Below are 23179 nucleotides of genomic sequence, written 5' to 3'. Positions count from 1 at the left end.
CTTTGTATTTTCGGGTCAATTCTTTGTTATCTAGATCGCCCTCCCTCGGGATTTGGTAGGGGGGTTTTTTTTCGCGAAAAATGCGCCATTTGTTCTGTTGTTGAATGTGTGCATCAGCGTGTTTTTGTTTGATGACGATGTGCATGTTATACTTAGGTTATGACTTAGTTCTCGATCTAATATAAGTCAATGAAAAATGTCTATTCCTTACTTCTTAAAGTGTTTTATCTCTTTCTTCTGTCCGATCTATGGAATCCTCGTCGTAGTATGCGTTCACGTGACACGCCTCCGCCCAACCGCAACCTTGAGGCTAAGACCGTTGAACCTCTCTCACTATTCCAGTCCTACATTGCTTACTTTTTACCAGAGGTCATAGCCGCCCGACATGTCTAGCGGAAAGCTGGCCCAGGCCTGTGCATACTGCAACAGGAAAAAGGTATCGCTGGGCTGCCTCCTGATTGATCCATCTGCATATCACACCAACTAATCGAGGTTATAGATCAAGTGTGAATTTCCAGCAGATCAGGGCTCATGCCTGACATGTACAAATCAAAGCATTGAATGCATGTATGGAGCTGTTCCCCAAGCATTACAAGCAATCACTGACCTCGCACCAGACGTCGGACAAGAAAAAGACCCCGACGGGCCACTGATCATTCTTTCGCGAATAGATCGGACTTATCTGATGATTTATTAAACTTGGGAAAATCCACAAGGCGCATCTCAGTGCCCATTCAACTGCTCGCGACCTCCACAATGGAAGAGCAGACATTTCCGAGCTCTCGTCTTGTAACGCCGAATTCCCGCAGTACGAGCCAAAGAATACCTACCGGGTCAGAAAATGCAGACGAAACCCGAAACCCAGAGTCAACTACTTATATAGGTCGATCACACTATATCGACCAAGACACTCTAATTGACGAGGACTCATCTCGCGCCTACCCATCGTACCAATCAAACGAGCTTATCGGACTCCGAGACTCCGTTCTGCACATGTTCAAAGCATTCGACCTCCCCCCACGATCCATCCGCCAAGCCCTCATCGACAACTTCCTCCAATTCTGCCATCCATGGACGCCGATTCTCACGCATGGCGAGCTGGATTTTGATTTCTCGGAAAGAAAAAATCATCCCTCGCTCCTGCTCATCCAGTCTTTATTTCTGGCTGCGAGCAGAGCGTCGCCTTCACCTGGTGTTCTGGCTTTCGCAACACCGGAACAATTCTACCAAAGGGCAAAAACACTCTTTTTCGTTAATCATGAGGAGAATCCCCTGGCGGTTATCAAAGCTACTATCATGCTGCAGTGGTATACTCCCGACGGACCGGAGCATGTCTCCTATGATGCGGGAGAGTTTTGGCTTAAGACTGGTGTTGGGATTGCGTATCAGGTCGGTTTGCATAAGGATCCTGGGGAGGGGCGGAATGCGTCTGTGAGAAGGCGGCTTTGGTGGAGCTTGGTGGTAAGTGTTGCTATTATAGTGCTGCCGTGTCAATGGAGAGAGAGGTATTGACTAGTCATTTATTTGCACAGGTCAGAGATATGCTCATGTCAGTTGCGCATGGTCGACCGAGAGCCATCAGCTTCGAAGATGTGAACGTGGCTCCCCTGTGCGCGGCCGATTTTAAGGACTGTTTAGCCGATGATGCCGAGTCATTCATACACTATGCGGATATTTGCTGCATCCTGGGAGATATTACAGAATCGTGTTCGCGGAATTCATTAACCAAATCGAAGAAGGAACACTATCAGAACCAAATATTCCGCTGGCCAAGGGTCTTACCCACACATCTTCGAATCTCTCATCCAAGCGCAAATAATGCAGACGAGTACTCCCTTTGCGGATATAACCTCAACACGCGCCAATTACACATCCCATACTTCATCAGCCTAGCCATCCTTGGCCGTCCAAGCACAAGAAATACGATATCCGCACAGGCTATTCTGGCAGCGTCTTTCGTGGCCGGTATTTTCCAGGAACTTCTCGTCCGCGACGATATCGGACACCTCGCTCCAATTTTTACACGCTATTGCGTCGCGTCAAGCTTCTTTCTCGTGTCGCTACGACCAATACCTCAACTATGGGAAGCGTGTCAGCCCGATCTGGAGGTCCTGCGCTTATGCCTGAAGGAACTCAGCAAGCGCTGGAAATCAGCAATCGGTGGGTCGAAAGTATTGGAATCGATACTCAATGCGCAACGACATAATGCGACGCCAGTGGTAAAACGGTTGTTGCCGCTCACTCGGGAGCAGCAGTTCTTCTTTGATGGGTTTCCGCTCGATCTTTGTCACATGTGGACGCCTTGTACGACATTCTATGAGGGAGCGACAGCGAATATGGGTCAATTTTCACAGTATGCACAAGATCATGGTCTTTTGGATTCGCCTCAAGGTCACAGCATAGAGCCTATTGTCTCCACAGGGCCGTTTACGTCTGCTGACGAGCAAGGAATGGGGGTTCTGCCGTTGGCAGATTTCTTAGTTGATGGGTTGGATAGTTGGCTTAGCGACGAGGCATGGGCTGTCTAGACTCTGCGCCATAACCAAAGATTGTTAATTTAGCTGTTCGATTTACGGCAAATCACTGACCTGCCCGCTTCGGCGTTGGGGTTTAGATTCCCGGATGCCGAGATGTGGGTCCGGGGTTTCGTGGAGGGGACAAACCCCGGACGGAACAAGACGATGGATCTGTTATCTCAACCTGTTAAGACAAACCACGCACATATTAAAGCCAGAATGTCTACTGAGCCGTAGCAGTTGTCGGTCCAAATAATTCAAAACCTACTCTGCCGGCGCTCCCCATGGCTACTCCACCGAACACAGACCGCATCCAGTTGGTTACTCCGCATGTTGGTCGCAATGTGCTACCAAATTGCCCGTTGTTCACCAAGTTGCTTCGATTTGCTCGGCGCAATCATCTCGCGATAAGGGACAACATCCTCCAAGTCGAGAAGTCGTACGGTGATCTCTTGGCAGATGTCTTGGCCTACCGGACTTACCTAGAGTCGTCGTTGAACAAAGATGTCTTGCAGCGAATTGAGCGCAATGAAGAGGTCTATGTGGGTATCTTAGCCGCAGGTGGCTATGAGTTCACCGTTGGTATTCTCGCTGTCATCGCACTCGGCGCAGCAGTCGTGCCGATGAGTATGATGATCTCCCAATCAACGAAAACGAAAAGTTACTTACAAAAGCAACAGCAATTCAAAATCCCGTTGCAGAGGGTGCGTACTTCGTACAGAAAGCCCGGCAAGTGGCCATTGTGCACTCGAGCTCGGCGAGCAAGCTTGCCAACTCAATCAAGGCATATGTCAATAATCGCGGCAGTAATGTCCAATGCTTCGATATCGGGTCTCACCTGCTTAAAGAGTCCAACCTAACGCCCTACGACATCAGCATCTCTTCTACCAAAAGTCTAGATGGAAATGCTCCCGGGGTCGTCATCTTCACATCCGGTACAACGGGGAAGCCCAAGGGCTCCGTAATGCGTCGCCTATACACCGACGAAAACGCCACCGCCGTCGGAGACGGCTACGACATCGTCCCGACAGATGTGGGCCTGCATGTTCTCCCAGTACATCATACAACGGGCCTGGGCACATCTTTCTTCGCCTTCCTAAACTTCGGCGCATGCATCGAGTTCAAAACAGACAGTTTTGATCCAGAATGGATCTGGAACCGCTTCAAGGCAGGCGGAATCACTGTTTTCTCAGCTGTACCGACAATATACATGCGATTGCAATGGTATTTCGAAAAACACATCGCCACTCTTCCCCCAGCACAAAGGGCAGAGTATGTTGCCGCGGCGAGGAAGCTGCGTGCAGTGCTCTGTGGCTCGAGTGCTCTGTCGGCATCCGTTCAGACTTTCTGGACGAATCTCCGGCAACAACCTATTTTGGCTCGATATGGGGCATCAGAGCTCCCTGGTTGTATTAAGGTCAGCGCGGAGCCTGATACCAATCTCCCTGTTGGCTCCATTGGCACCGTTATTCCTGGCTTGGAAGTGAAGCTCACTGAAGGTGACCAAGGCGAGCTTCTGGTCAAGTCGCCTTGGATGTTCTGCAAGTATGTAACCTTTTACTTATTTGATAAAGAATACTAGCTTACGTGGAAACAGGTATCTGTACGATGACAAAGCTACGCTCGAAGCTCATGATGAACAAGGCTACTTCAAGACAGGTGACATCGCCCGTCGCGAGGGGCCTTACTACTTCATTCTTGGCCGTGCAAGCGTCGACATCATCAAGTCAGGTGGATATAAGATCTCCGCTCTTGATATCGAACGCGAAATCCTCGAGCTGCCTTACGTATCTGAGGCTACGGTCGTGGGCGTTGCAGATGAAGAATTCGGCCAACGAGTTGCAGCTGCCCTGCTCTTAAAGGGAGAGCAGCGCTCAAAGGCTGGGTTTACCATTGATAATCTCAGGGAGGACCTAAGGCAGAAGCTGCCAGGTTACAAGCTGCCAACGGTGCTGAGGGTTGTGGATGCCGAACTGCCGAAAGGGCCGACGGGAAAAATCCAGAAAAAGATCCTGGGACCGAAGCTTTTCCCAGTACCTGGATGGAGGGAAAGCAAAGAGATTCAGGTGTGGGAGAAGAAGGTTGTTGCAATGGCGAACCTGTGATTAGGCACGGGATTACGTATTGACAGCGATATTCGGGGTCAGATATACCACCGCACTCTCACGAAATCCGAACCCTAACCTGATATAGCTTATCTAAATACCGTATGATAGTAGATCCTCCGCTTCCCAGAATAGGCCTTGTATTTCTCATGACTTTGGAAAGACCTTTAATAGTGTAATACCCAAAAGTGCTATACAATTATCCTTAAAACCGATCGCGACACCAATAATACACAATTCCTGGTTCCTTGTGAAGCCCCATATATTTAATATACCAATAAAGACCTTAACCGACTACGGTCAGTAGTAGTAGGGACTTCGCTTCATGTAGGTGCTTCCTAGCTACATACAAGTATCATAGAATTTCCATCTCAACAACGCATGAATCCTAGCCATCGCGTAGACCTCAAGTCTTAGGTGTACCAGGTAGGTTCCGGCACCTCATGCAAAAGTGCATACCGTCCAAGTTCCCGATTCTTATAAGCCACCGGATCATGCAGCGTATGTGTTCTCAGATCTCTCCAGAACCGATCCAAGCCCACTTTCAGCGCCGTCGCACGCGCCCCAGTCACTTCGAATACACCGGAGGTAACACTAAGTCCAACATCGGTAGTAACAACCTTGACGCTGGCAACCCATTCAGCCACCTCTCCCCGATCCTGCGCTGTCACGCCCTCCCTGTTCGTTGAGTGCAGGCTATACATGTTGGACAGTTGCTCGCCCGCTCGATCGGTGAGGGCTTCGGCAGCACGCAGATGCGCATAGAAGTTGCCGTATCGCTCGAGGATGTAGAATTCATCCGTTGCGGAGTTTTTGTTGTCGCCTCCAAAAGGCCAGGCGCGCGTTGAGGCAGTTGTATACTTGGCTGCGAATTCTAGAGCCCCGATGGCTATGCCTAGGTAGAAGTTGCTGAAGACGAGTTGGATACTGCCAGTGCATGTCAGTATAAATTGATTAAGCGTAATTCAAAAGCGATTCCTTACGTAGGCAAGAGTAAACTGGCAAATGGAATCTGCAAAACATCGGCGCGCGGCTTCTTGCTTGCTGCATCCCAGCCAAGCGCATCCGTCCACGGTGCCCGGACATCCTTGATCGTGATGCCGCCTGATTCAGTCAAGCGCAGACCGATATTGTGCCAGTTATGTGCAAATCGGATGCCCAGCTGAACGGTCGGCACCAAGGCAAAGATATGGTCGTTCGTTCCTTCTAGCACGCCTTCCAAGACGGTCAGATCGGATACTACGCCGCCGGTATTGAAGTGCTTGGATCCATTGAAAATAATCTCATCTCCATCAGAGGTAATGCGCAAATCATTATCGCGTGGGTTCACAGCCCCGCCGACGAAATAATTGTTGGAGATGATCAGTTCTTGGGTGCGCTCTGCTTGCTCGGCGGTGCCGACGACGTTGGCTGTCGTAGACCAGAGAAGGTGATAGCCAAGGAGCATGCCAATGGAACTAGGTATGCGGTTAGATATGGAAACTTGATCTAGCGGTGTTGATATCTTACCCATCTGCTTTGGCCACCTCACGAATCGCTTTATATCCGACTTCCCAGGATTGCGCACCGCCGCCGTACTTCTTCGGGCCAAGAAGCTTTAGCAGGCCGGAAAGCTTTAGTAGGGCCACCTCCGCGCGCGGCGATTTATTCTCCTGGTCACGTTGCGCTGCGTCTTGCGCTAGTACGGCAGCAACTTCGCGTGCTCGTGCCAGCCATGCGTCTGCTGTGTCTGGCACGCTAGCCCATTGAGCTTCGTACGAGGCGTAAACTGCCGGATCTGTTGCTGGCACACTTTCCTGCGTCATTGTTGGATACAATATGAGTCTAGTCCGCGAGGCAACTCGATCAAAGTTAGCAATGATTCTTTACTTTTTGGAGAGGAGAAGCCCTGTATATCTATGCAAGTGGTCTGGCAAGGCAAATGGCTTGCTAGCAAGCTGTCGCCCGAAATGATGACCTATCAATTGTTTTGCATCATTTTCGTCAAGTCAGAGAAATATGTCGTTATCAGGTAGGAGATGCAGGTAGGAGATGCAGATCGTTGGAGAGGTTTGCGGTCCACCGAGCATAGATGTTGACGCAATTGTGGTTCTAGGAAACTCAAAATTGAACTAAGAGATGCTCCCACATTTAAACATTAAACCCAAAATTAGTCGTTCGTGATATCCTATAATGCTCACATATCCTATAGATACTTTTGTAAAGGTATACTACCCTGGAGGAACTAGCAGCGGGCAAATGGAGCTGTGAGAATTTATGAATGTATGTTAAAGAGCGAAAAACAATGCTCTCCCATCACCAAGTTAACTCTACTCGCCCTTCTTCTTCTTCTTCCCAAAGTATCTTGAAGTATCACCCAGGGGCAGATCCAGAAGCGAATCCTTTAACAGCAAATGAAAAACAATATACCACCCCACCAATCCAGCAAGAAAACAAAACACTCCACCTGATTTCTTCAGCGCAGTAGAAGCGGCAGAATTGCCATCCGCTTTAGCAAAGTAGCTTGCCGCGATAGTGAGGAAACCAAGATCAACTAGGAAAAAGACCAAAATGTAGGCTAGGTTGCTGGGAAGGGAGGCGATGAGAAATGTGAAAACGAAGACTGTCCATAAAATCATGAAGAAGCCGACCGCATTGTTATATTGGGCCGTGTCATTGCCGTAGGCTTGTTCTATGCCAAACGAAGGCGTGAGGAGAGCACCGTAACCGGCATAGAAGAGGCCTACCAGACAGGAATCCATTAGCCTCGAGAAGTTTTCCAAAGTGATTTTGAGACTCACCAAAAGCACTGAAAACAGTATATGCGAAACCATTTCCTATAGACAACTCCCATTGCGCGGTGACCACCAACCCGAATGCTGAGATGAAGAAGAAATTCGCAACATAGACATTTGTCGTGGTGACGCCTCTCCATTCCATTAGGCTCAGCGAGAGAGTCGTTAATGTCGTGCCAAACGCTCCCAGAGCCAATGCAGACTATAGTTCGGTGTTAGTGATCCAGGAGTCTCATAGATTCATCTCAGACTTTACCCCCTGCCCTAGAGATCTAGGAACCTCAGCTATAGAGGAACCAGCTGTATTCTGTTTTTCAATATCAACCGCATTCTTATGTTCGTTTTTGATATCCTCTTGGGTTGCTATGGAGGTCATGTTGAATGGAAACGGTGATTTCACAGCGGTAGAACAGTAAAAAGAATCTTGAATTGAAGAATGGATAACGAGCTCTCGTTATTTACTATGTCCAAGCATTATTCTCTAACGATTTTGATCCTTTATTGCATCATCGTCAATGATGATGGCGAAGATAGAGTTCTACACGACGACATCGAATGATCTGCACTAATGAACTGGCTTCGGATGAATGGAAAAAGAATTAAGTTCCTTCGCAAAGGGTTATTTTGAGAAATCTCCAGAAATGAGAAAACATGTCGGCCGAGATCAGATGGCGCAATTAGTATGCAGATGATGTGCTTGTTTGTGGTTTTCATGTGGTGTGGGAAGGTGCAATCTGCACGTTGTCAAAAATGAAAACTAAACCCAACAGCCATTTCCCTACGGATTGGTTTTCTTGGAAAAAACTCAAGGTATGATAATAATGATGAATTCATCCGCCCGACGTGGCTTGCTTTTGTACATGCTGGCTACTATGCGGGAATGCTAGGCAGGAGGCCTGACAGCGAGAAAATGACTCTCAGAACCCACTGTAGACCTGATGTCTGATCTGGATGCCAGATCGAATGACTTTTCAAAGAACAGATTAGATGAAATGGAAAAAAGAGAGAGAGATGACCGTTTTCATTCTGAGTTCCCACGGTCCGACTGCCCAAAAGCCAGCTACCCACACGGCCTCACTATACCTCAACGTCACAATCCTCGATTCTACGCACTAGCTTCCCCGAATCACGGAGCTCGGTAGACAGTCCTTGACTCGCCGGAGCTCATCTAGCTATTTAAGATTTAACTGCCGATGCCGTCCCTTGTCGATCTACCTACTTATCTAGGTGATTGCGCGCATTAGGGGTTTGTTAGATGTGTAGCCGTTAATGATATTTTGCATATTAGTATTAGTATATTGTGGAGTCAGTGATTCAAGAAAGTTAAGATATTAGTGTGCTTTAGAATTAAATTTTGCTATGCTTTACTGACTACGTCACCTTCATTCATTATCTTTCCTTTCCCCGAACGGAAACGATATGTAAATATCGAATGGAGCCATCTACGGATTTTGCTAAGGCTTCTTAATATTGTAAGCATAGCCCCTTAAGTCATAGGCTTTCCTAACTAGAGGATAGCCTCTCCATTGACTAGGTCTGTTTTGCAGAAGATGTATCTCTGTCTTTGATTTTAGGTTTTAAGGGCAACTCTATCTAGCCTCCGAAGTTATTCTACTGAGGAAAGTCTAGGGATGTTGAAGCCTTGTAGTCAAAACAGGGTGCCAACTGTGAATGTATGGGGCTGAAAATGAGCGAAGGATCGTCGATGATTTCAGGCAGAGCGAAATTGTTTCTAATTCAAATTCAATATGAAGATTCCGTGCCAGAATAGCCACAGTCTCCAGCCGAAGTATTACTTGAACTTGTGATGTCCCTAGGAATTGCTTGGTGTGTACCGATTGGCAGAAGGTTTGGGGAGTAGGGATATCGGGATCCTTGTGGATGGAGAACAGCGCAGCACCTGATTTTCGGCGATTTCTACAGCTCCGCCAATTGTTCTCCATTTATCCGACCTGATTGTCCCCGCGGTAAGAAAGATTTTTGATTCCACTTCATTCGATTTGCTCCGAACTTTCGGAATTGGAACGTTGCTACCCCACTTTGTCGGAAAATCGGCGTTCCTTACCAACACCGGGTGTCCAGCCCGCACGCTTTTTCTAGCAAAACTTGCGGTAACTTAAAGGAGAGAATCTCAAAGCTGAATTTTGGATCACGTCTATCTAACGTGATGTCCTCTGTTAACGCTCCGAAAATGGATACAAGACGCCTGAATTCTGGCCTATCCCTCAAGAAGGGAAGAGGAATAATTGCCTGCACCAGATGCCGCACCAGAAAGGTCCGGTGTAATGTCCAAAATGGCTTCCCCTGTCATAATTGCCAAACCGACAAGATTCCGTGCTCCATTCCTGAGCCGAAACGCAAGAGATCACGATTTCGCAAAGAGTGAGTGGCAGAGAACCTACTCAGTCGACAAGGAGCTAATATACCGGCCACAAAACCAGAGCGTACAGACTTTGGCAATCAAGCTGCGCGGAAAGTGCATGCAAAGGTTTACTGGAAGGTTCGGAGATGGGGCTTCATCAAGCGAGTTCTCCTATAAGTTATCCGACAGTTTCAGCGCCACAATATGCGGAGTCTGCCAACTCAATCATGACACCTTCTGCCTCCTCAGAAAGCGTGGGAGTTGATGCTGATGAACAAATCGCCGAGTGGATTTTGTCCTGTCCCATTTCTCTCGGCCCAGAATTGCCGGGGGAATTACTGTCTACTCTAATTTCCATCTCGACTGGCACTGGTGAGTACCCACAGAGGTCAACGCCGTCGGGGCCAATATTTCGGAAATATTTGAAGCACATCGACAACGCTATAGCAGGACAACCTACCGCACAATCCACTGCACAATCAGCTAAAGAAGGCCATGTTGAAGACCTGGCAAAAATCAGCAATAATCTTCTGACCTGGTCTCAAAAGCTCTGCGACACATTGCGCGTCTCTGCTGATCTCGCAGATCTACATTGCTTGACGGAGGCTCCGAAATCTCCGGAACCTCCGAAAGAGACCCTTGGAAGTATTGAGGCAAAAAGATGGTGCTCGGATGACCAGACTATAGGAAATAGCCAATGGGATACAAGCGAGTATATTCTTCCATATGGCTTTGACTCTGTGATGGAGCTGTTGAGTTCGGAAACGACATGATATCGCAAAACCAGATGGCGCGTAGGCTGTTTTTCTTTTTTTTTTTGTATTTGAGGAACGTCCCTCTTTAAATATCTCCAACCCAATTTTTTTTTTTTACGAACAGTAAGGATTTGGCTTCTATAACTATATATGAAGGCTATAACTATATGAAGGTATGTCGTACCAGCCTTGCGGTCATCGAGGGACCACCTCAGAAGGGAAGAAGCAGCGACGCATAAATAAATACATATGATTGGCATATGCGTAAATGCCGGGGTTGCCGCCCCACATTTCAAATGACCGAACCCCGGCGTTTGCATTCCCCGGACATTTCCCCAGATTATCAATCGGAAGCCCCGTAACCTTGTCACAGGAGGGGGATGATATAAAGCCTGCACATCTTTCCCGAGTAGGCGAGTGTCTCCCCCTGTCGGAAATTCTGAGTAGCAAGATCCAACTCTCAGGACCAGTACGACATCATGACTGCGGCTCCTCTCAGCTTCCTTGGCCAGCGCGGCTCGCGCCTGAAGGTTGCCATGGTGGCGCTGGTGGTGATGCCCAGCTTCTTGCTGTTTGGATACAATAACGGGTCTACAGGGGGAATCACTGAACTTCCAACATTTGTCTCTGTTTGTAAATCTCTTTCTCCTTCCTCCAGCAGTCACTGACGAATCTTTAGCAATTTCCGGCTCTGGACACAGTGAACACGGCGGGTGCGCAAGCATCGCATAACGCAGTTATACTTGGTATTTGACTCCGCGTATCTCCGCAGCTTCCGCGCTGTCTAACACTTTTACAGGTGTTGTTACGGCCTCCTACGACCTTGGCGCGATGTGTGGAGCCCTTTCGTGTATTGCATTCGGTGACAAGATCGGTCGCCGCCGATCTATCTTCTGCGGGTTGGTACTCTCAGTAGTCGCTTTGGCCATCGAGTCATCCGCATTTGCTCTGTCACAGTTTGTCATTGGAAGACTCTTGGTCGGGGGCGCCATTGGTATGATTTCCGCCAGCATCCCTGTATGGCAGACGGAGTGCTCCACCACAAGGCACAGAGGAGCGTTCGTTATTATGGAAGGCATTTTCATTAGTGCAGGAGTTTCACTACCAAATTGGGTCAACTTTGGCTTCTTCGCCGCTTGGTCGAATTCCGCCCAATGGCGCTCCACTATCGTCCTGCCTGTCGTGTTTTCTTTCTTCGCCATGATATTCTTGTTCTTCATGCCAGAAAGCCCCCGATGGCTTGCGCGAAAGGGCAGAATGGATGAAGCTCGAGCAGTACTGGCCGCATTGATGGATCAGCCAACTGATAGCCACGAGGTGAATGCCGAGATGAACCATATTCAAGCACAACTCGAGGCCACCCGGGGCAGTTTCAAGCTCTTCTTCAAAGGCAGTGACCAGCGCTATATTCATCGCACCATCATTGCTGGTATTGCACAAAGCATGACACAATGGTGCGGCTGCTCTGCACTCATCTTCTACACGTCGACGGTGTTCAGCGGCTTGGGCTTCACTGGCACTCCCGTCCGCTTGCTAAGCGCAGGCCTAGTGACCTCCTTTACTCTTTCGGCATGCATCCCTTTATTTACAGTGGACCGAGTTGGAAGGCGTATTCTCTTCATGATCAGTGCCGGGGGCATGGCTATTTCGATGGCCGTACTGGCCGGCACCAGCGGCAAGGAGAGCCTGGCCCCGGTTTCCACGACTTTCTTTTTCCTTTACGCATGCTTTTACGCGCAGGGATTCCTTGGTCTACCCTTTCTATACGCGGGTGAAATTGCGACTATCCGAATGCGCACCCCGATCGTGGCTGTCGCTGTGACAGGACAGTGGCTGGGTCAGTTTGTCGTGGGCCAGATTACGCCACCGGGGACCACGAGCCTGAAAAACCGTTACTGGATTATTTTTGCCGTTCTCAATGCCGTCTTTGTGCCTATAGTCTATTTCTTCTTTCCAGAGACAAGCGGAAGATCTCTGGAAGAGATTGATGATATCTTCCAGCGGTCGAACACATGGAATTTGGTCAGGAATGCGGCATCCATGCCGAAGGATAAGGATCTTGACATCGTTGATCTGGAGAAGAAGTACGCCCTTGACTCTATGACAACAGACAAAGACTCCTTCGATGAGGTTGAAAATGTAGTTGTCTGATTGGGCGGGGGTAATGAATTTCAGGGGATACTGTAAATAATTAGGCTCAAATTTTTATTTCTTTCTTCCTTTTCGCAATGGTATATTTTACAAAATATTGGAACTGACGGATGGCACAGCAGGCCTGAGACCGAATCTGGCAATATAATATGCTTGTATTGAGCCCTCATCTCTACCAGGATCCTGGGACTGCACTCAAAGCTTGTGTCGCTTTGCGCCTGTCCTCAACTTCTCAAACTCTTTCTGCGGAATACCCTGGACTTGTCTATCAAGACCTTCGAACAACTCCAACACATTCTGCTCATCCATCTCCCGATTCTGTCGATGCCGAATTAAAGCCTTGATTCGCAACATACTAGATCCAACCAGATGCGGACCCATCTTGTCATTGACATCCTTCAAAACAGCCTCCAAAAATCCCTCCTGCGGGAGAATATGATTGACAAACCCCACCGCGCGCAATTCCTCGGCAGGTATCCTCCGGCTTTGGATCAAAGCCTCACTCGCTTTCGAAATTCCCATCCGTTGCACAAATCCGTAGCTTGCTCCACCCTCTGCTACTAAGCCCAGGCTGCTAAACGGCGTCATCACGAACGCAGTGGGGACTGAATAGATAAAATCGGAGAATGAGATCAAAGCGGCGGCGAGACCAACGGCTGGTCCGTTCAAAGCCGTCACCAGAATCTTTGGGTGCGTGTGAAATGCGCGGGTGATATTGAGGTTGTTAGCGACTGTGTTTTGAAGCCCATGACGGAAGATGTCGGTCCCTGGTGGAGTGGCTCGCGAAATGGAGACATCGGCTCCTCTGAAGAGGAACGGTGAGTGAAGCTGAATAGCAGTGTCGGATTTTAATTAGGACTTACGCTGAGAAATACCTCCCAGCACCTGTCAGAACCGTAATCAGAACCTCCTCGTGAGTCGCGATTTCGCGAAGGTACTTGGCGATTTGATAGAATCCATCTTTGCTTTGCGCGTTGAGCTTCTTCGGGTTATTAAGAGTAATGATGGCGACAGGACCGCGGTATTCAAGAAGAACGGTCTCGGCCATGTTAAATAATGGTGAAACTGGATGTCTAATTACAGTGTGAGAATTGGAGGTGGTCACACATGCGGGGATATTTATTGCGTCTAGTAGAATCGCGGAGTCGGCGATGAACTCGGCAATGCCAAGTAATGATGCCGGCGTTTCGGTGTTTGGCCTGGGCGGAGTGCGGATTATGGTTATTGGGGTTTCTATAACAGTGACAGTGTCTTTGGAAAAGATGAGGCCACAGCAATGCTCCATTAATAGTTGTGCCAGTCTATTAAGATGCCAGATGCCAATCAACGCGATGCACTTTCGTCATCGCTGGCATTTCCAGCTGCCAGTTATGTGCATTTCCACCCAACCTCACAAGTACATCACGTTTAAGCTATAGACATTATTGAGACAATTGAATCAATATTATTCTTCCTGTTTTAATCCACTTGCAACACATCCATGGCTATCAACAGTTCACGTTGGTAATTGTTCGGAATGTATAGTTCTCACGGTTGCCCCGACGACGGGGCGGTGGAAGCTTGTCAACAACGGCGAACGTGGGATCGTCCGATCGCCTTGTTGTCCGACAGCCTCCCTCGTGGACTCAACTGCCGTCTCCAATGGCGAGATTGAACGACGACTCGTGTCGGGACTCGTCCTGCATATCGGATTCCGCACGTCGCGACGCCGATTCCGCAGGCGAAGACACCGGGCCCGAATCCGAAAACAATTCCTCCGCATCATCCACGCGTCAGTCAGCAAGCGACATCTTCGGCCGCGAGATGGACGAGGAACTGGATCAGATGAAATCAACAACGTCTAGTCGCTCGTCCCTGTCTTCCGGGCCAGCATCAGTCCTCATGCACTCCCTCGACGACCTGAAATCTGCGCATTCAATGGATCACCACGAAATCCTTTCCCTATACACCACCCACGAAGATGACGAGGCAGTATTTGGCGGCTTTGGAAGTCCGCCGCGATCTATACACACCCTTCGTACGCGCGAAGCTGCTTTCCGCAAACCGAGCTCTGTGAGGGCAATGCAGATGCACACAGAGGACGAAGCGGATGAGGACGACTACTTGACACCCCCGAGACGCCGACCAGGCTTGCGATCGCCTGGCTCCTCGCCGCTGAAACGCTCGCCGTACTATTCCCCCAGCGCATCTGCGAACAAGCACAAGGTTCAAAACGAACACCCACTCGTGCTGCTCCATTGCAATTTGCTTTCGCCTTCCCTTCCTATACCCGGCGCGGCTGACCCTCATAATCAAAAACTTCTTGCGGAGGTCCTTCCGTCACCGTATTGGAAGCGATGGCAGCGATTGCAGGAGAAAGTTGGGTCCGGTGTACTACGTGATCGAGGCGTGCTGATTACCCACCCGGAGGATATGTATGATCTGTTGGAGGAGCGATTGCTGGAAAGTCTGGAACTACGACGCTCTAGGCTGCACAATGGCCACTTCCTGGGTGGTGATGATGGAATTCCGGATTCGGAGGAAGATTTCTCGGATAGGGGAGAAAGCGAGACGGATGGCGAGCAGGGCGAGGAGTGTCCTGACTGTGGAGGCCGATTTTTGCGGCATGCAGACGAGAACCGCAAATGGGAGATCAGAGTATTCGCAGCAAATGGCCTGATGCGTGCCGGAGCTTGGGCAACTGCTTGGAAGGAAATGGAGAAAGTCGATGTCGAGGTCGGGCTCTGGTTGCCGCCAGATGTTCGGCGAGATTTGGAGAAAATCTTGTCACAGGAGCGGACAACGAGCTTGGACAAGGTTGACTGTCTGCCATCTCTCAGAAATGATACAGAGCTCCGGGAGACTGAGGTTCTAAACCTGCCTGTGTCGCAACATCTTCGAACGCCCAGCAATACAAGCGCCTTCCTATCCGACAATTCGCCATCACCTCTTCCAGAATCTCAGTCCCGGCCAGACTCCAGAGCATCGAGTAGCCCAGTCAGCAAGCAGCCCGAGATTGCATTGCAGACGCTTGTCATCAACTATATCCGCGTGCTAGCAAGCGACAGACGAAATGTTGCGCTATTCGTGCTGAGCATGCTTGTGGCCTTTCTTTCCATAGGTTCTTGGCAGCAACAATCACCGCCGTATTCCGATATGTGGCCATTCCCCCACGACATGGTTGAGTCGGCCACGGAGTCAAGTGTGAGCGTTACGCAGTCTTCATTGTCCTCGGCAAGCATTGCTGCCACCGGTAGCAGCCCGATTTCTAGCCCGCTGGCTGATATCCCGGTAGCCGAAACAATAATACCGGTTGTTAAAGAGGATGTTGTTTCTTCGCCAGGCTCTGCCGAGTTTTCAACGTCAACAGGCGAGAGTGAAGAGCAATCACCAGAACCGGCTATTTTGGACGAAGTTCCACCTGGCACATTGGAATTTGTGGAAGATTCATATTGATACAGTTCAGCTCAGGGAGGAGCTGGCACTTCCATGAGGTGGATGTTCTCTTCTTTTCTCTCATGACGGAATGATATAAGGCGAAACGGTAGGATCAGGTATTTATGGTTATTTCTAGTTGTGTTCTTCAGCCATTTTGTCTTCTGTCTCTGTTGATCGATGTTACCTTCAGTCTTGTTTTGAATATCCATGTTTATTTTTGATCTTCACCATTACCCGAGGAGTCTTTTGAAATGAATCTTGTAGCCGTTAGCTATTTTGGTATGGCACAACCGTATTCCGAAACTTGTGTTCTCCCTGTCACATAGTATTCAAAAGTAAATATCAACATTATCCCCACGTATGTCCTCGGCCTGAAAATGAAATCCAAGCAACTCAGAAAAGTAAGATATTCATATCCCCGAACACCATCGCTCTGCCGGCTGTTCAATAGTACCAAATTTCGTCCTGTATATATCATTCCCTGGCATATCTGATCAGGCTCTTCACCCTATACACATACCCTCAAGAGGCTTCAGCTTCATCCAGCCTATACTCCAAAGGAATAATAGGCCAGTGATCAACCCCATCCAAAATCGCCAGGGCCATACCTCCACTCTGATGCATCTGGATGTGGCAATGCATAAAAAACGCCCCCGGGTTAACAACCTGGTACCTAATAGCCAACCAGGTGGGCTCATTCACAGGGAGAGGCGTGGGGGATGTATCTCTGTACTGCGGAGTCTTGAGATTAAAGGAGTCTGGGATAAACTGCATCGCCTCCGCAACTGACGAGTAATTGAAAGTACCATTGCCCTGGCCGATGACGAAGTGTTTGTTGGAATGCTTGTGGATTGGATGGCGTGGCTGGCCAACTGTGGTGACCTGTAGAATAAAGTCGATCCAGGTGTTGTTCTTGGTGCGGATGTACAGATCGGATGGGATGGAGGACTCGTTGAAGAGAAGGGGCTGTGACTCTTCGTATTCTATATTGAAGGATTGATTGGCCAGTTTCCAGACGTATGAGGCGTTGGTCTGGCCGATGTCGAGGAAGTAAGTTGCAGCGACGTCGGTGGAAGGCACGACGACCGGGAAAGGCACGACATGGCTTTCATCGAAGAGAATTGTCTCCTCGGTGGCATTTATGCCTGCAGGTGTGATCCACGGGTTGGACGGCCGGTTCAGTTTGTTTGCGGCCTCGTAGTGCATTGTCGCTGTGACATTGACAACCTGGTTCGCGCTTGCGCTGGCCACCCGTATTGTGTAGTCGCCCGCTGGTTTGTTCAGTGGAACCATCACTGAGTATCTGTTGGCGTTGGGGACGATGACGGCGTCGGCAACCTGGGGCTCGATGTAGCGTCCGTCGATGGCGTAGACGTACACCTCGTGCTCGTCCACGGAGAAAATCATCTCCAGGACACCGGCAGAGCTGGTCAAGTCCCAGCTTACATACTGAGCAGCTGGGTTGACATTGAACAGCGCATGAGATGCCTCAGTAGGTACACATCCATAAAACATGCCTGGTAGAAGAGCACTATAGTTGTGAGGGAAAGCGCCTTGTGCGGCGACAAGATCAGGAGGTAGACAGCTAAAGCATTTCCATCAGCATGGATTTTTTCTCTCCTCTCACTCATAAAACTCACCCCAGGTCTGTCAAGGTCTCGTTCCCCAGAAACGATTGTAGTCCCGTTTCGTTGACGAAGGCAGCAAGTTCGGCCTGCGAGAAGCAGTTCACGGACCCCAGCCCATTAATCAAAAGCGCATTTACACAGAGTGCATCAACTCCAGAGGCTTCTTCGGAACTCCAGATTTGCTCTGATGTATATCGTTTCCAATCAGACAGCATGATTGGTGATGTGTTCTTTTCCGCCTCCATCATAGCCTTGAGGTCAGTCGAGCTATTGCTGATAAGATCAAATGGCCTCTCTACCGAACTGGCCGGGGTGATATAAATGGGTCCATAAAACCCATCATCAATCTGGCCGCGGTGGTGGGCATGGTAGAAATAAGCACCGTACTGATCTGCGTTCCATTGGTAGAGGAATGAGCCGCCTTGTTCAATTGGTCTCTGGGACACACCCGGGGTGCCGTCCGACCACGGTGTGCCACGCTGCTCGATTCCTGTAGCGAGGATTTCTGCGTAAGTAAATATGCTCATATATGTATCGGACACGCTAGTCTTACCGTGGAAATGCACAGTCACCGAGAATGGGCAGTTATTTTGAATATAAAACTCGACACGGTCACCCTGGTTCAAAGACAATTGTGGAGCAGGAAATTGACCATTGGTATGGATCATCGGCCTAGTGATGCCCGCAACAGTTCGATTTTCCCATGTCAGGGTGATGGCAAAGTTCTTGGTAGCGGCAGATGCCCATTGTGCAAGGCACAAGGCCACGACCAGAAACCAACTGCCCAAAGAGATCTTCATGATAAGCAACTCAAGATACTAAGATTGCAGCTCAGCTAGATAAAATACTTAAACAAGTAGAACTCCTGTTGGACCATAACTTGCTTATATACAGTCCAGCGCAGCCCCGAGAGGGAGTCAATGCCAGCATCCAGCCCATTCCGGCTCAGACCAGGGATCCTTGGGTGCGCGCGATGGTACATGGTATAGGAGACATGCAGGATCGGTCTGCTGATGAGAAGTTGCAAATAGTAAGAATAAGGGTCCTTCGAGCGGGCGAAGTCGGGAATCGGGGACCTCTGCAAATAGGCAGCGGTCTGCCGGCTGAACCAGTTCATGCGAGCCCCGACATATAGCGCCGGGATTGTGAGTCTAGATCTGCCACGAGACCAATCATGGTGCAGATCCGGGTCCAGGGCGCTGGCGGGGACTACTACTGACTCGCAGCGAAGCCTTAATCCGGCAAAAGGACGATCCACGGATACCAGATCTTGGGGTCTCGCAAGGTCGATCTCGGGGAGAGTTTTGTCCCGATTCACAGTGACCCTGCAATGTGATGATTAGGATGCGGCTGAGCCAATGAGGCGTGATCCCTTTTGTTGACGAGGACCCCTGCGACTAAACCCCTTGGTTATTGGCAAAGCCTCAGTACGGCAGTCGGGTGGAGTACCCGGAACGCACGATGAGCGTATGACGACCAGCAAAGGTTCCATAGCCATGGGGTGTCTGACTCAGGGCGGGCTTTGGCAGGTCAGACAAAGTGAGCGTCAACAAATATCGTGGGTGGGAGGGAACAAAGAAAAAGACCAGTCGATTTGGCTATCAGCAGTAACTCAACCAGTCACCCCTGAGAATATCGGCTCCACGTGCCCAGGGTTGGATTCAGGTACGCAATCACCGCATGAGTGAGAAGCAATAGTCGGGCCAGGAGTGCAGATAGAGGATCGTGTGGGAGTCAGGTTTTAAATCGAGCTACCCTCCACGAGAATGAGGCGTGGTAGAAAAAAGAAAAACCAAAATGCATTCGTTTTATGATCCCAAGATTATCGTCAGTAAATATGCCACCACAAGCCAAGTTCCAGACGAACTAAGACAAACCCCATTAACTTTTCCCTCACAATAGTGTATACCAAATCCGTTTCAAAACTATATCACAAATTCCCAAAATCATCACGAAACGCAGACATGTCACGTTGGGCAGCGTCTGGCGCAGGAGGGCGGTCCTTTTTAAAATCACACGCGACATTAGACTGCAACTCTGAATTCAGCTATTCCTGACCCTCAACGTCGTCATTGAACCTCTGCGCCCCGTCGGATTGTAAGTCCGCCACGTCATCAAGATTAATCTTGCTGTAGTTGTCGTTTAAGCGCTGCAGGAATGCCGGGTCGAATCCCATTTGCACCAACGGGTCAGCTGGCCCTTCACCGGGTGCTGAGGAGGGTTGAGTGGGGAAGCTGCTGCCCCAATCTGTCGACAATGAAGTCTCAGCTCCGGCTGAGATCACCCCGGTACTCCCGGCGTAACTCCCTGAAAGACTGCCTGCCCCGCTGCGAACAGCAGGCGAAAATCCCGTTCCGGGATAAGTAGGGCTTTTGATGCTGGGGCTAGATACGCCAGAGGTATTAAACGAGCCTTGGCATACTGCTCGAGCAAGAATGTTGCTGTCCTGCGGCGTAGCATGCAGTCCGCCTTGGAGTGCATAGGGTGGTTGCATGCCCAGGTCGGCAAAGTTGATGTCGTTGATATCCATGCTCGTATCTAGTCCAGTATCCCGCTTGAGTACACCCAGCCACAGCCCATTGTCGGCGCAGGTTTGGTTCCAGGGGTCATCACTTCCATAGATGACTCGGCGAGCTTCTGTTTGTAACATCTGGTCGGTGGGACGGACTCCCTGGGCAACTTGGTTATGAATGTACTCGGAGAGCTCTCGTGACAGTCTCATATAGCAATTGGCGTCGCTCGGGACACTAAGATTCGGCGTCGAGCCATCCTCCTGGGCCTGAACGGTGGTCCAGGGATCCAGGGAACGCCATTCATAGTCAATCATGTACGGTGGAATTGCATTCTCCACGCGGTGCATGATTGCACGCTCAAATCCCCAGTCTCCTTGCCATTGAGCCATGAGGGCTCCGTTCTTGAAGTGGCTAGCCAAGTGATCTACTCGGTCTTTCCAGGTGTTGAAGGAGCACCCACAGAAGCCACAGCGAGACTTGATGTCGTTAATGGTACTTCGCCATGTCTCCATGGGAGACTGAAACTTGGCATTGTGCATCAGACGGAGATGCTGATTGAGATGATCCTTCCGGTAGAAGGTCCTCTCTTGAATGGTCTTCTCCTGACAACTCATATAGTCGTGGGTTTCCAGGTGTTGGCCGTCAGGGTTAGCCATCAGGCAGAATACACAGCGAGACGTGCCATTGTCATTGACTATACCTCCGTGAGGCGAACAGGTCCATTTTTCGAGGACGAGGTGCATGGATTTTTCATGCCGCTGCCAGTCATACTTGGCAGGGAAGGAGTCGGTGCAGAAGGTGCATTGATATGGACGGACTGCTTTAGCTTTGTGTTGATTGAATGTATTGACAGGCCCCGATGCTTTGCGGCGGCGACGACGTTCTTTTCGATCCATTGAGTTGAACGACCCCCGGGAGGATCGATGGGAGAAGGCAGAAGCAAAAGAGAAGTCGGAGAGGGAAGAGTGACTAGTCTCCAGGCTGCTAGCCGATGCGGAGTGGATCTTATGTTCGGAGCTCGCATGGCTTGAGTCATTGGTACTCGATCGGGGGTGCCTCACGTGACCGTTTGCTCGAGGGGATTCGAAGGGTGGATTGGCCAGAGCGCGACTAATATCACTGATTGCGGCCGGTTCGTGCTCAGGGGGCGAGTACTCCCAACGTTCCATGGGTGTCATGAGCGACACATCGACGGGGTGTGTGTTGGGGATGTCGACGGCACCAGGCACGGGCGAATTGGTCCCAGAGCGCACTTTGCCGCGTCGTCGGGCGTTGGCGAGCCAATTGGAGATCTGTGTTCTGGTCAAGCCGGTATTTTCCTTCAAGTTGTCCTTTTCCTGCTCGGTGGGATAGGGGTTCTCGTTGTGGTCCCGGACCCAGCTCTTCAGCACATTCACGGCCCGACGAGACAGGCGGGCGTTGCTCTTTCGAGAGCGAGCATCCGGGTCATCAGCACGGGAGCCGTAGGAAACGGATTTAAGTGCTCTCTTCCCCGTCAAGCCGCCCGTCTCCGTGGAGACGTTCTCGGACACCGTATGTAAGGTGTCCAGGAACCTTCCACGGGTTTTGGTGTGCGTGAAGCTGCACTCGCGGTAGAGAGAGATACAGCACGTGCACCCATTCTGCATCACACCGCGATTCATCATAAAGCAGTCGAAGCCCATACGCCGACAGAAGTCACAGGGCTCCTCGGCACGACCCATCGGGTGAACTGCGGTGTCGGGCTGGGCCGGCTGGGTGAACGCAGCTGGGGCGAGCGGGTCATTGGGGAATCCCAGGGGCTGATCCTCGAGCAGGGCGTCGAAATTGGCCTCGCGCTCGTCAGCATCATCAAACTCAATATCAACCGAGGCGACATCGTCGTCCTGGTGGTTCGAAGAGCCATGCGCAGACGAGGCGCCTTCAAAATCGAAGTACTCCATATTGCTGCTGCTTGGAGGCAGCCAACGATGTCAAAAATAAACCGTTTCGGTTATCAGAAAGAGATATTGGTAAAAGAGAAGAATTGGAAAGAGTCGGTCAGCAGCGCAACCGTGGTCTGGGGTACCAAGAGCATGAATAATCAATAATCCCTCCTAGTGGGTCTAGCAGCAGGAGCCTTGAGAACAATAATAATCAGGATGCTCGATCAGCACGGCCAGTATCGGCCTCAATCCGTCCACATGATGTGATTGATGACGGCTGCCGAAGATCGGGGTTGACCGAATACAGAGTGTCTCGTCTCGGAGACAGTCGAGGTCCGCAGCCGATCAACGCACGCCCTGTGGGTGACACCGCTATGCCTGTTCCGGTAAGGCGCGGGCGGGGTGTCTGTCGCAGGAAGGCTGATTCATCTACATTGGCATCGCGATATCGGACAGAAGCAGACATATTCGGAGAACACGAACATAAGCCTGGGCAATTGCGGCACTTTCAGTCGAACCCCGCTGGGTCAAAAGTAAGCTCGAACTTAATGGAGAATTTAATATCTAAATGGACGATCCCTCGTATACTTGCTCATGACTCTTATCGTGATTCGGATTCAAACTTGAACTACTAATTCGCCATCTGATCTGATGTGGTCTCTTGTTCTCTAGAGCATAGTCAAATCCCGTGAAATCCGGGTGCTCGGAGACAATCCGGATTCTAGAGGCGTAGCGGGAATTGGCCCAAGATGTTCCGGTCACCAATTGAGTCATCGGTCGCGCCCTTTTTTTTTCGATCTTCGGATTTTCGGGCCGAAAAGAGGGAACTCTATAACTAGAAATTACTTACTATATACAGAGGAGAAGGTCACATACTCATACACTACAGAACTTGGTGCAGTGGGGGAACATTGCCGATCTGTATTTTTTTGATCAGCATATGCATTTACTTCATAAGATGTAACGTGATTTTCGCTATTTGATTCGTCCGTCCCGGGCCGACAGTCCCCATGCGCACCCTTTTCACTACGTGAGAAAGAATTGCTCTAGAATT

The 23179-nt window shown here is 49.9% G+C and overlaps 8 protein-coding genes across 8 annotated transcripts; 4 read left to right on the top strand and 4 right to left on the bottom strand.

The window, feature by feature from the left end:
- Nucleotides 1-756: 756 nt before the first annotated feature.
- On the top strand, nt 757-2528 carry PFLUO_LOCUS1145 (uncharacterized protein; the record flags this gene model as incomplete). The annotated part of the gene is made up of 2 exons (XM_073778155.1): nt 757-1461; nt 1533-2528. The coding sequence occupies 2 exons, from the start codon at nt 757-759 to the stop codon at nt 2526-2528; spliced, it is 1701 nt and encodes a 566-aa protein (XP_073635238.1).
- A 272-nt stretch (nt 2529-2800) lies between these two features.
- On the top strand, nt 2801-4621 carry PFLUO_LOCUS1144 (uncharacterized protein; the record flags this gene model as incomplete). The annotated part of the gene is made up of 3 exons (XM_073778154.1): nt 2801-3143; nt 3197-4061; nt 4114-4621. 3 exons carry the CDS (start codon nt 2801-2803, stop codon nt 4619-4621), a joined length of 1716 nt encoding a protein of 571 aa, XP_073635237.1.
- A 413-nt stretch (nt 4622-5034) lies between these two features.
- Nucleotides 5035-6426, bottom strand: PFLUO_LOCUS1143 (uncharacterized protein; the record flags this gene model as incomplete). Its single annotated transcript, XM_073778153.1, has 3 exons — nt 5035-5548; nt 5605-6078; nt 6131-6426. 3 exons carry the CDS (start codon nt 6424-6426, stop codon nt 5035-5037), a joined length of 1284 nt encoding a protein of 427 aa, XP_073635236.1.
- Nucleotides 6427-11730: 5304 nt separating this feature from the next.
- Nucleotides 11731-12663, top strand: PFLUO_LOCUS1142 (uncharacterized protein; the record flags this gene model as incomplete). The annotated part of the gene is made up of 1 exon (XM_073778152.1): nt 11731-12663. The coding sequence occupies one exon, from the start codon at nt 11731-11733 to the stop codon at nt 12661-12663; it is 933 nt and encodes a 310-aa protein (XP_073635235.1).
- A 195-nt stretch (nt 12664-12858) lies between these two features.
- On the bottom strand, nt 12859-13711 carry PFLUO_LOCUS1141 (dodecenoyl-CoA isomerase; the record flags this gene model as incomplete). The annotated part of the gene is made up of 2 exons (XM_073778151.1): nt 12859-13468; nt 13527-13711. 2 exons carry the CDS (start codon nt 13709-13711, stop codon nt 12859-12861), a joined length of 795 nt encoding a protein of 264 aa, XP_073635234.1.
- A 593-nt stretch (nt 13712-14304) lies between these two features.
- On the top strand, nt 14305-16098 carry PFLUO_LOCUS1140 (uncharacterized protein; the record flags this gene model as incomplete). Its single annotated transcript, XM_073778150.1, has 1 exon — nt 14305-16098. One exon carries the CDS (start codon nt 14305-14307, stop codon nt 16096-16098), a length of 1794 nt encoding a protein of 597 aa, XP_073635233.1.
- Nucleotides 16099-16602: 504 nt separating this feature from the next.
- PFLUO_LOCUS1139 (uncharacterized protein) lies at nt 16603-18508 on the bottom strand (the record flags this gene model as incomplete). The annotated part of the gene is made up of 3 exons (XM_073778149.1): nt 16603-17665; nt 17721-18213; nt 18262-18508. 3 exons carry the CDS (start codon nt 18506-18508, stop codon nt 16603-16605), a joined length of 1803 nt encoding a protein of 600 aa, XP_073635232.1.
- Nucleotides 18509-19755: 1247 nt separating this feature from the next.
- Nucleotides 19756-22143, bottom strand: PFLUO_LOCUS1138 (uncharacterized protein; the record flags this gene model as incomplete). Its single annotated transcript, XM_073778148.1, has 1 exon — nt 19756-22143. The coding sequence occupies one exon, from the start codon at nt 22141-22143 to the stop codon at nt 19756-19758; it is 2388 nt and encodes a 795-aa protein (XP_073635231.1).
- Nucleotides 22144-23179: the final 1036 nt, after the last annotated feature.

This window comes from Penicillium psychrofluorescens, assembly GCF_964197705.1.
Source record: "Penicillium psychrofluorescens genome assembly, chromosome: 1".
NCBI lineage: Eukaryota > Fungi > Ascomycota > Eurotiomycetes > Eurotiales > Aspergillaceae > Penicillium > Penicillium psychrofluorescens.
This window is presented reverse-complemented; position numbering and strand designations above follow the sequence as displayed.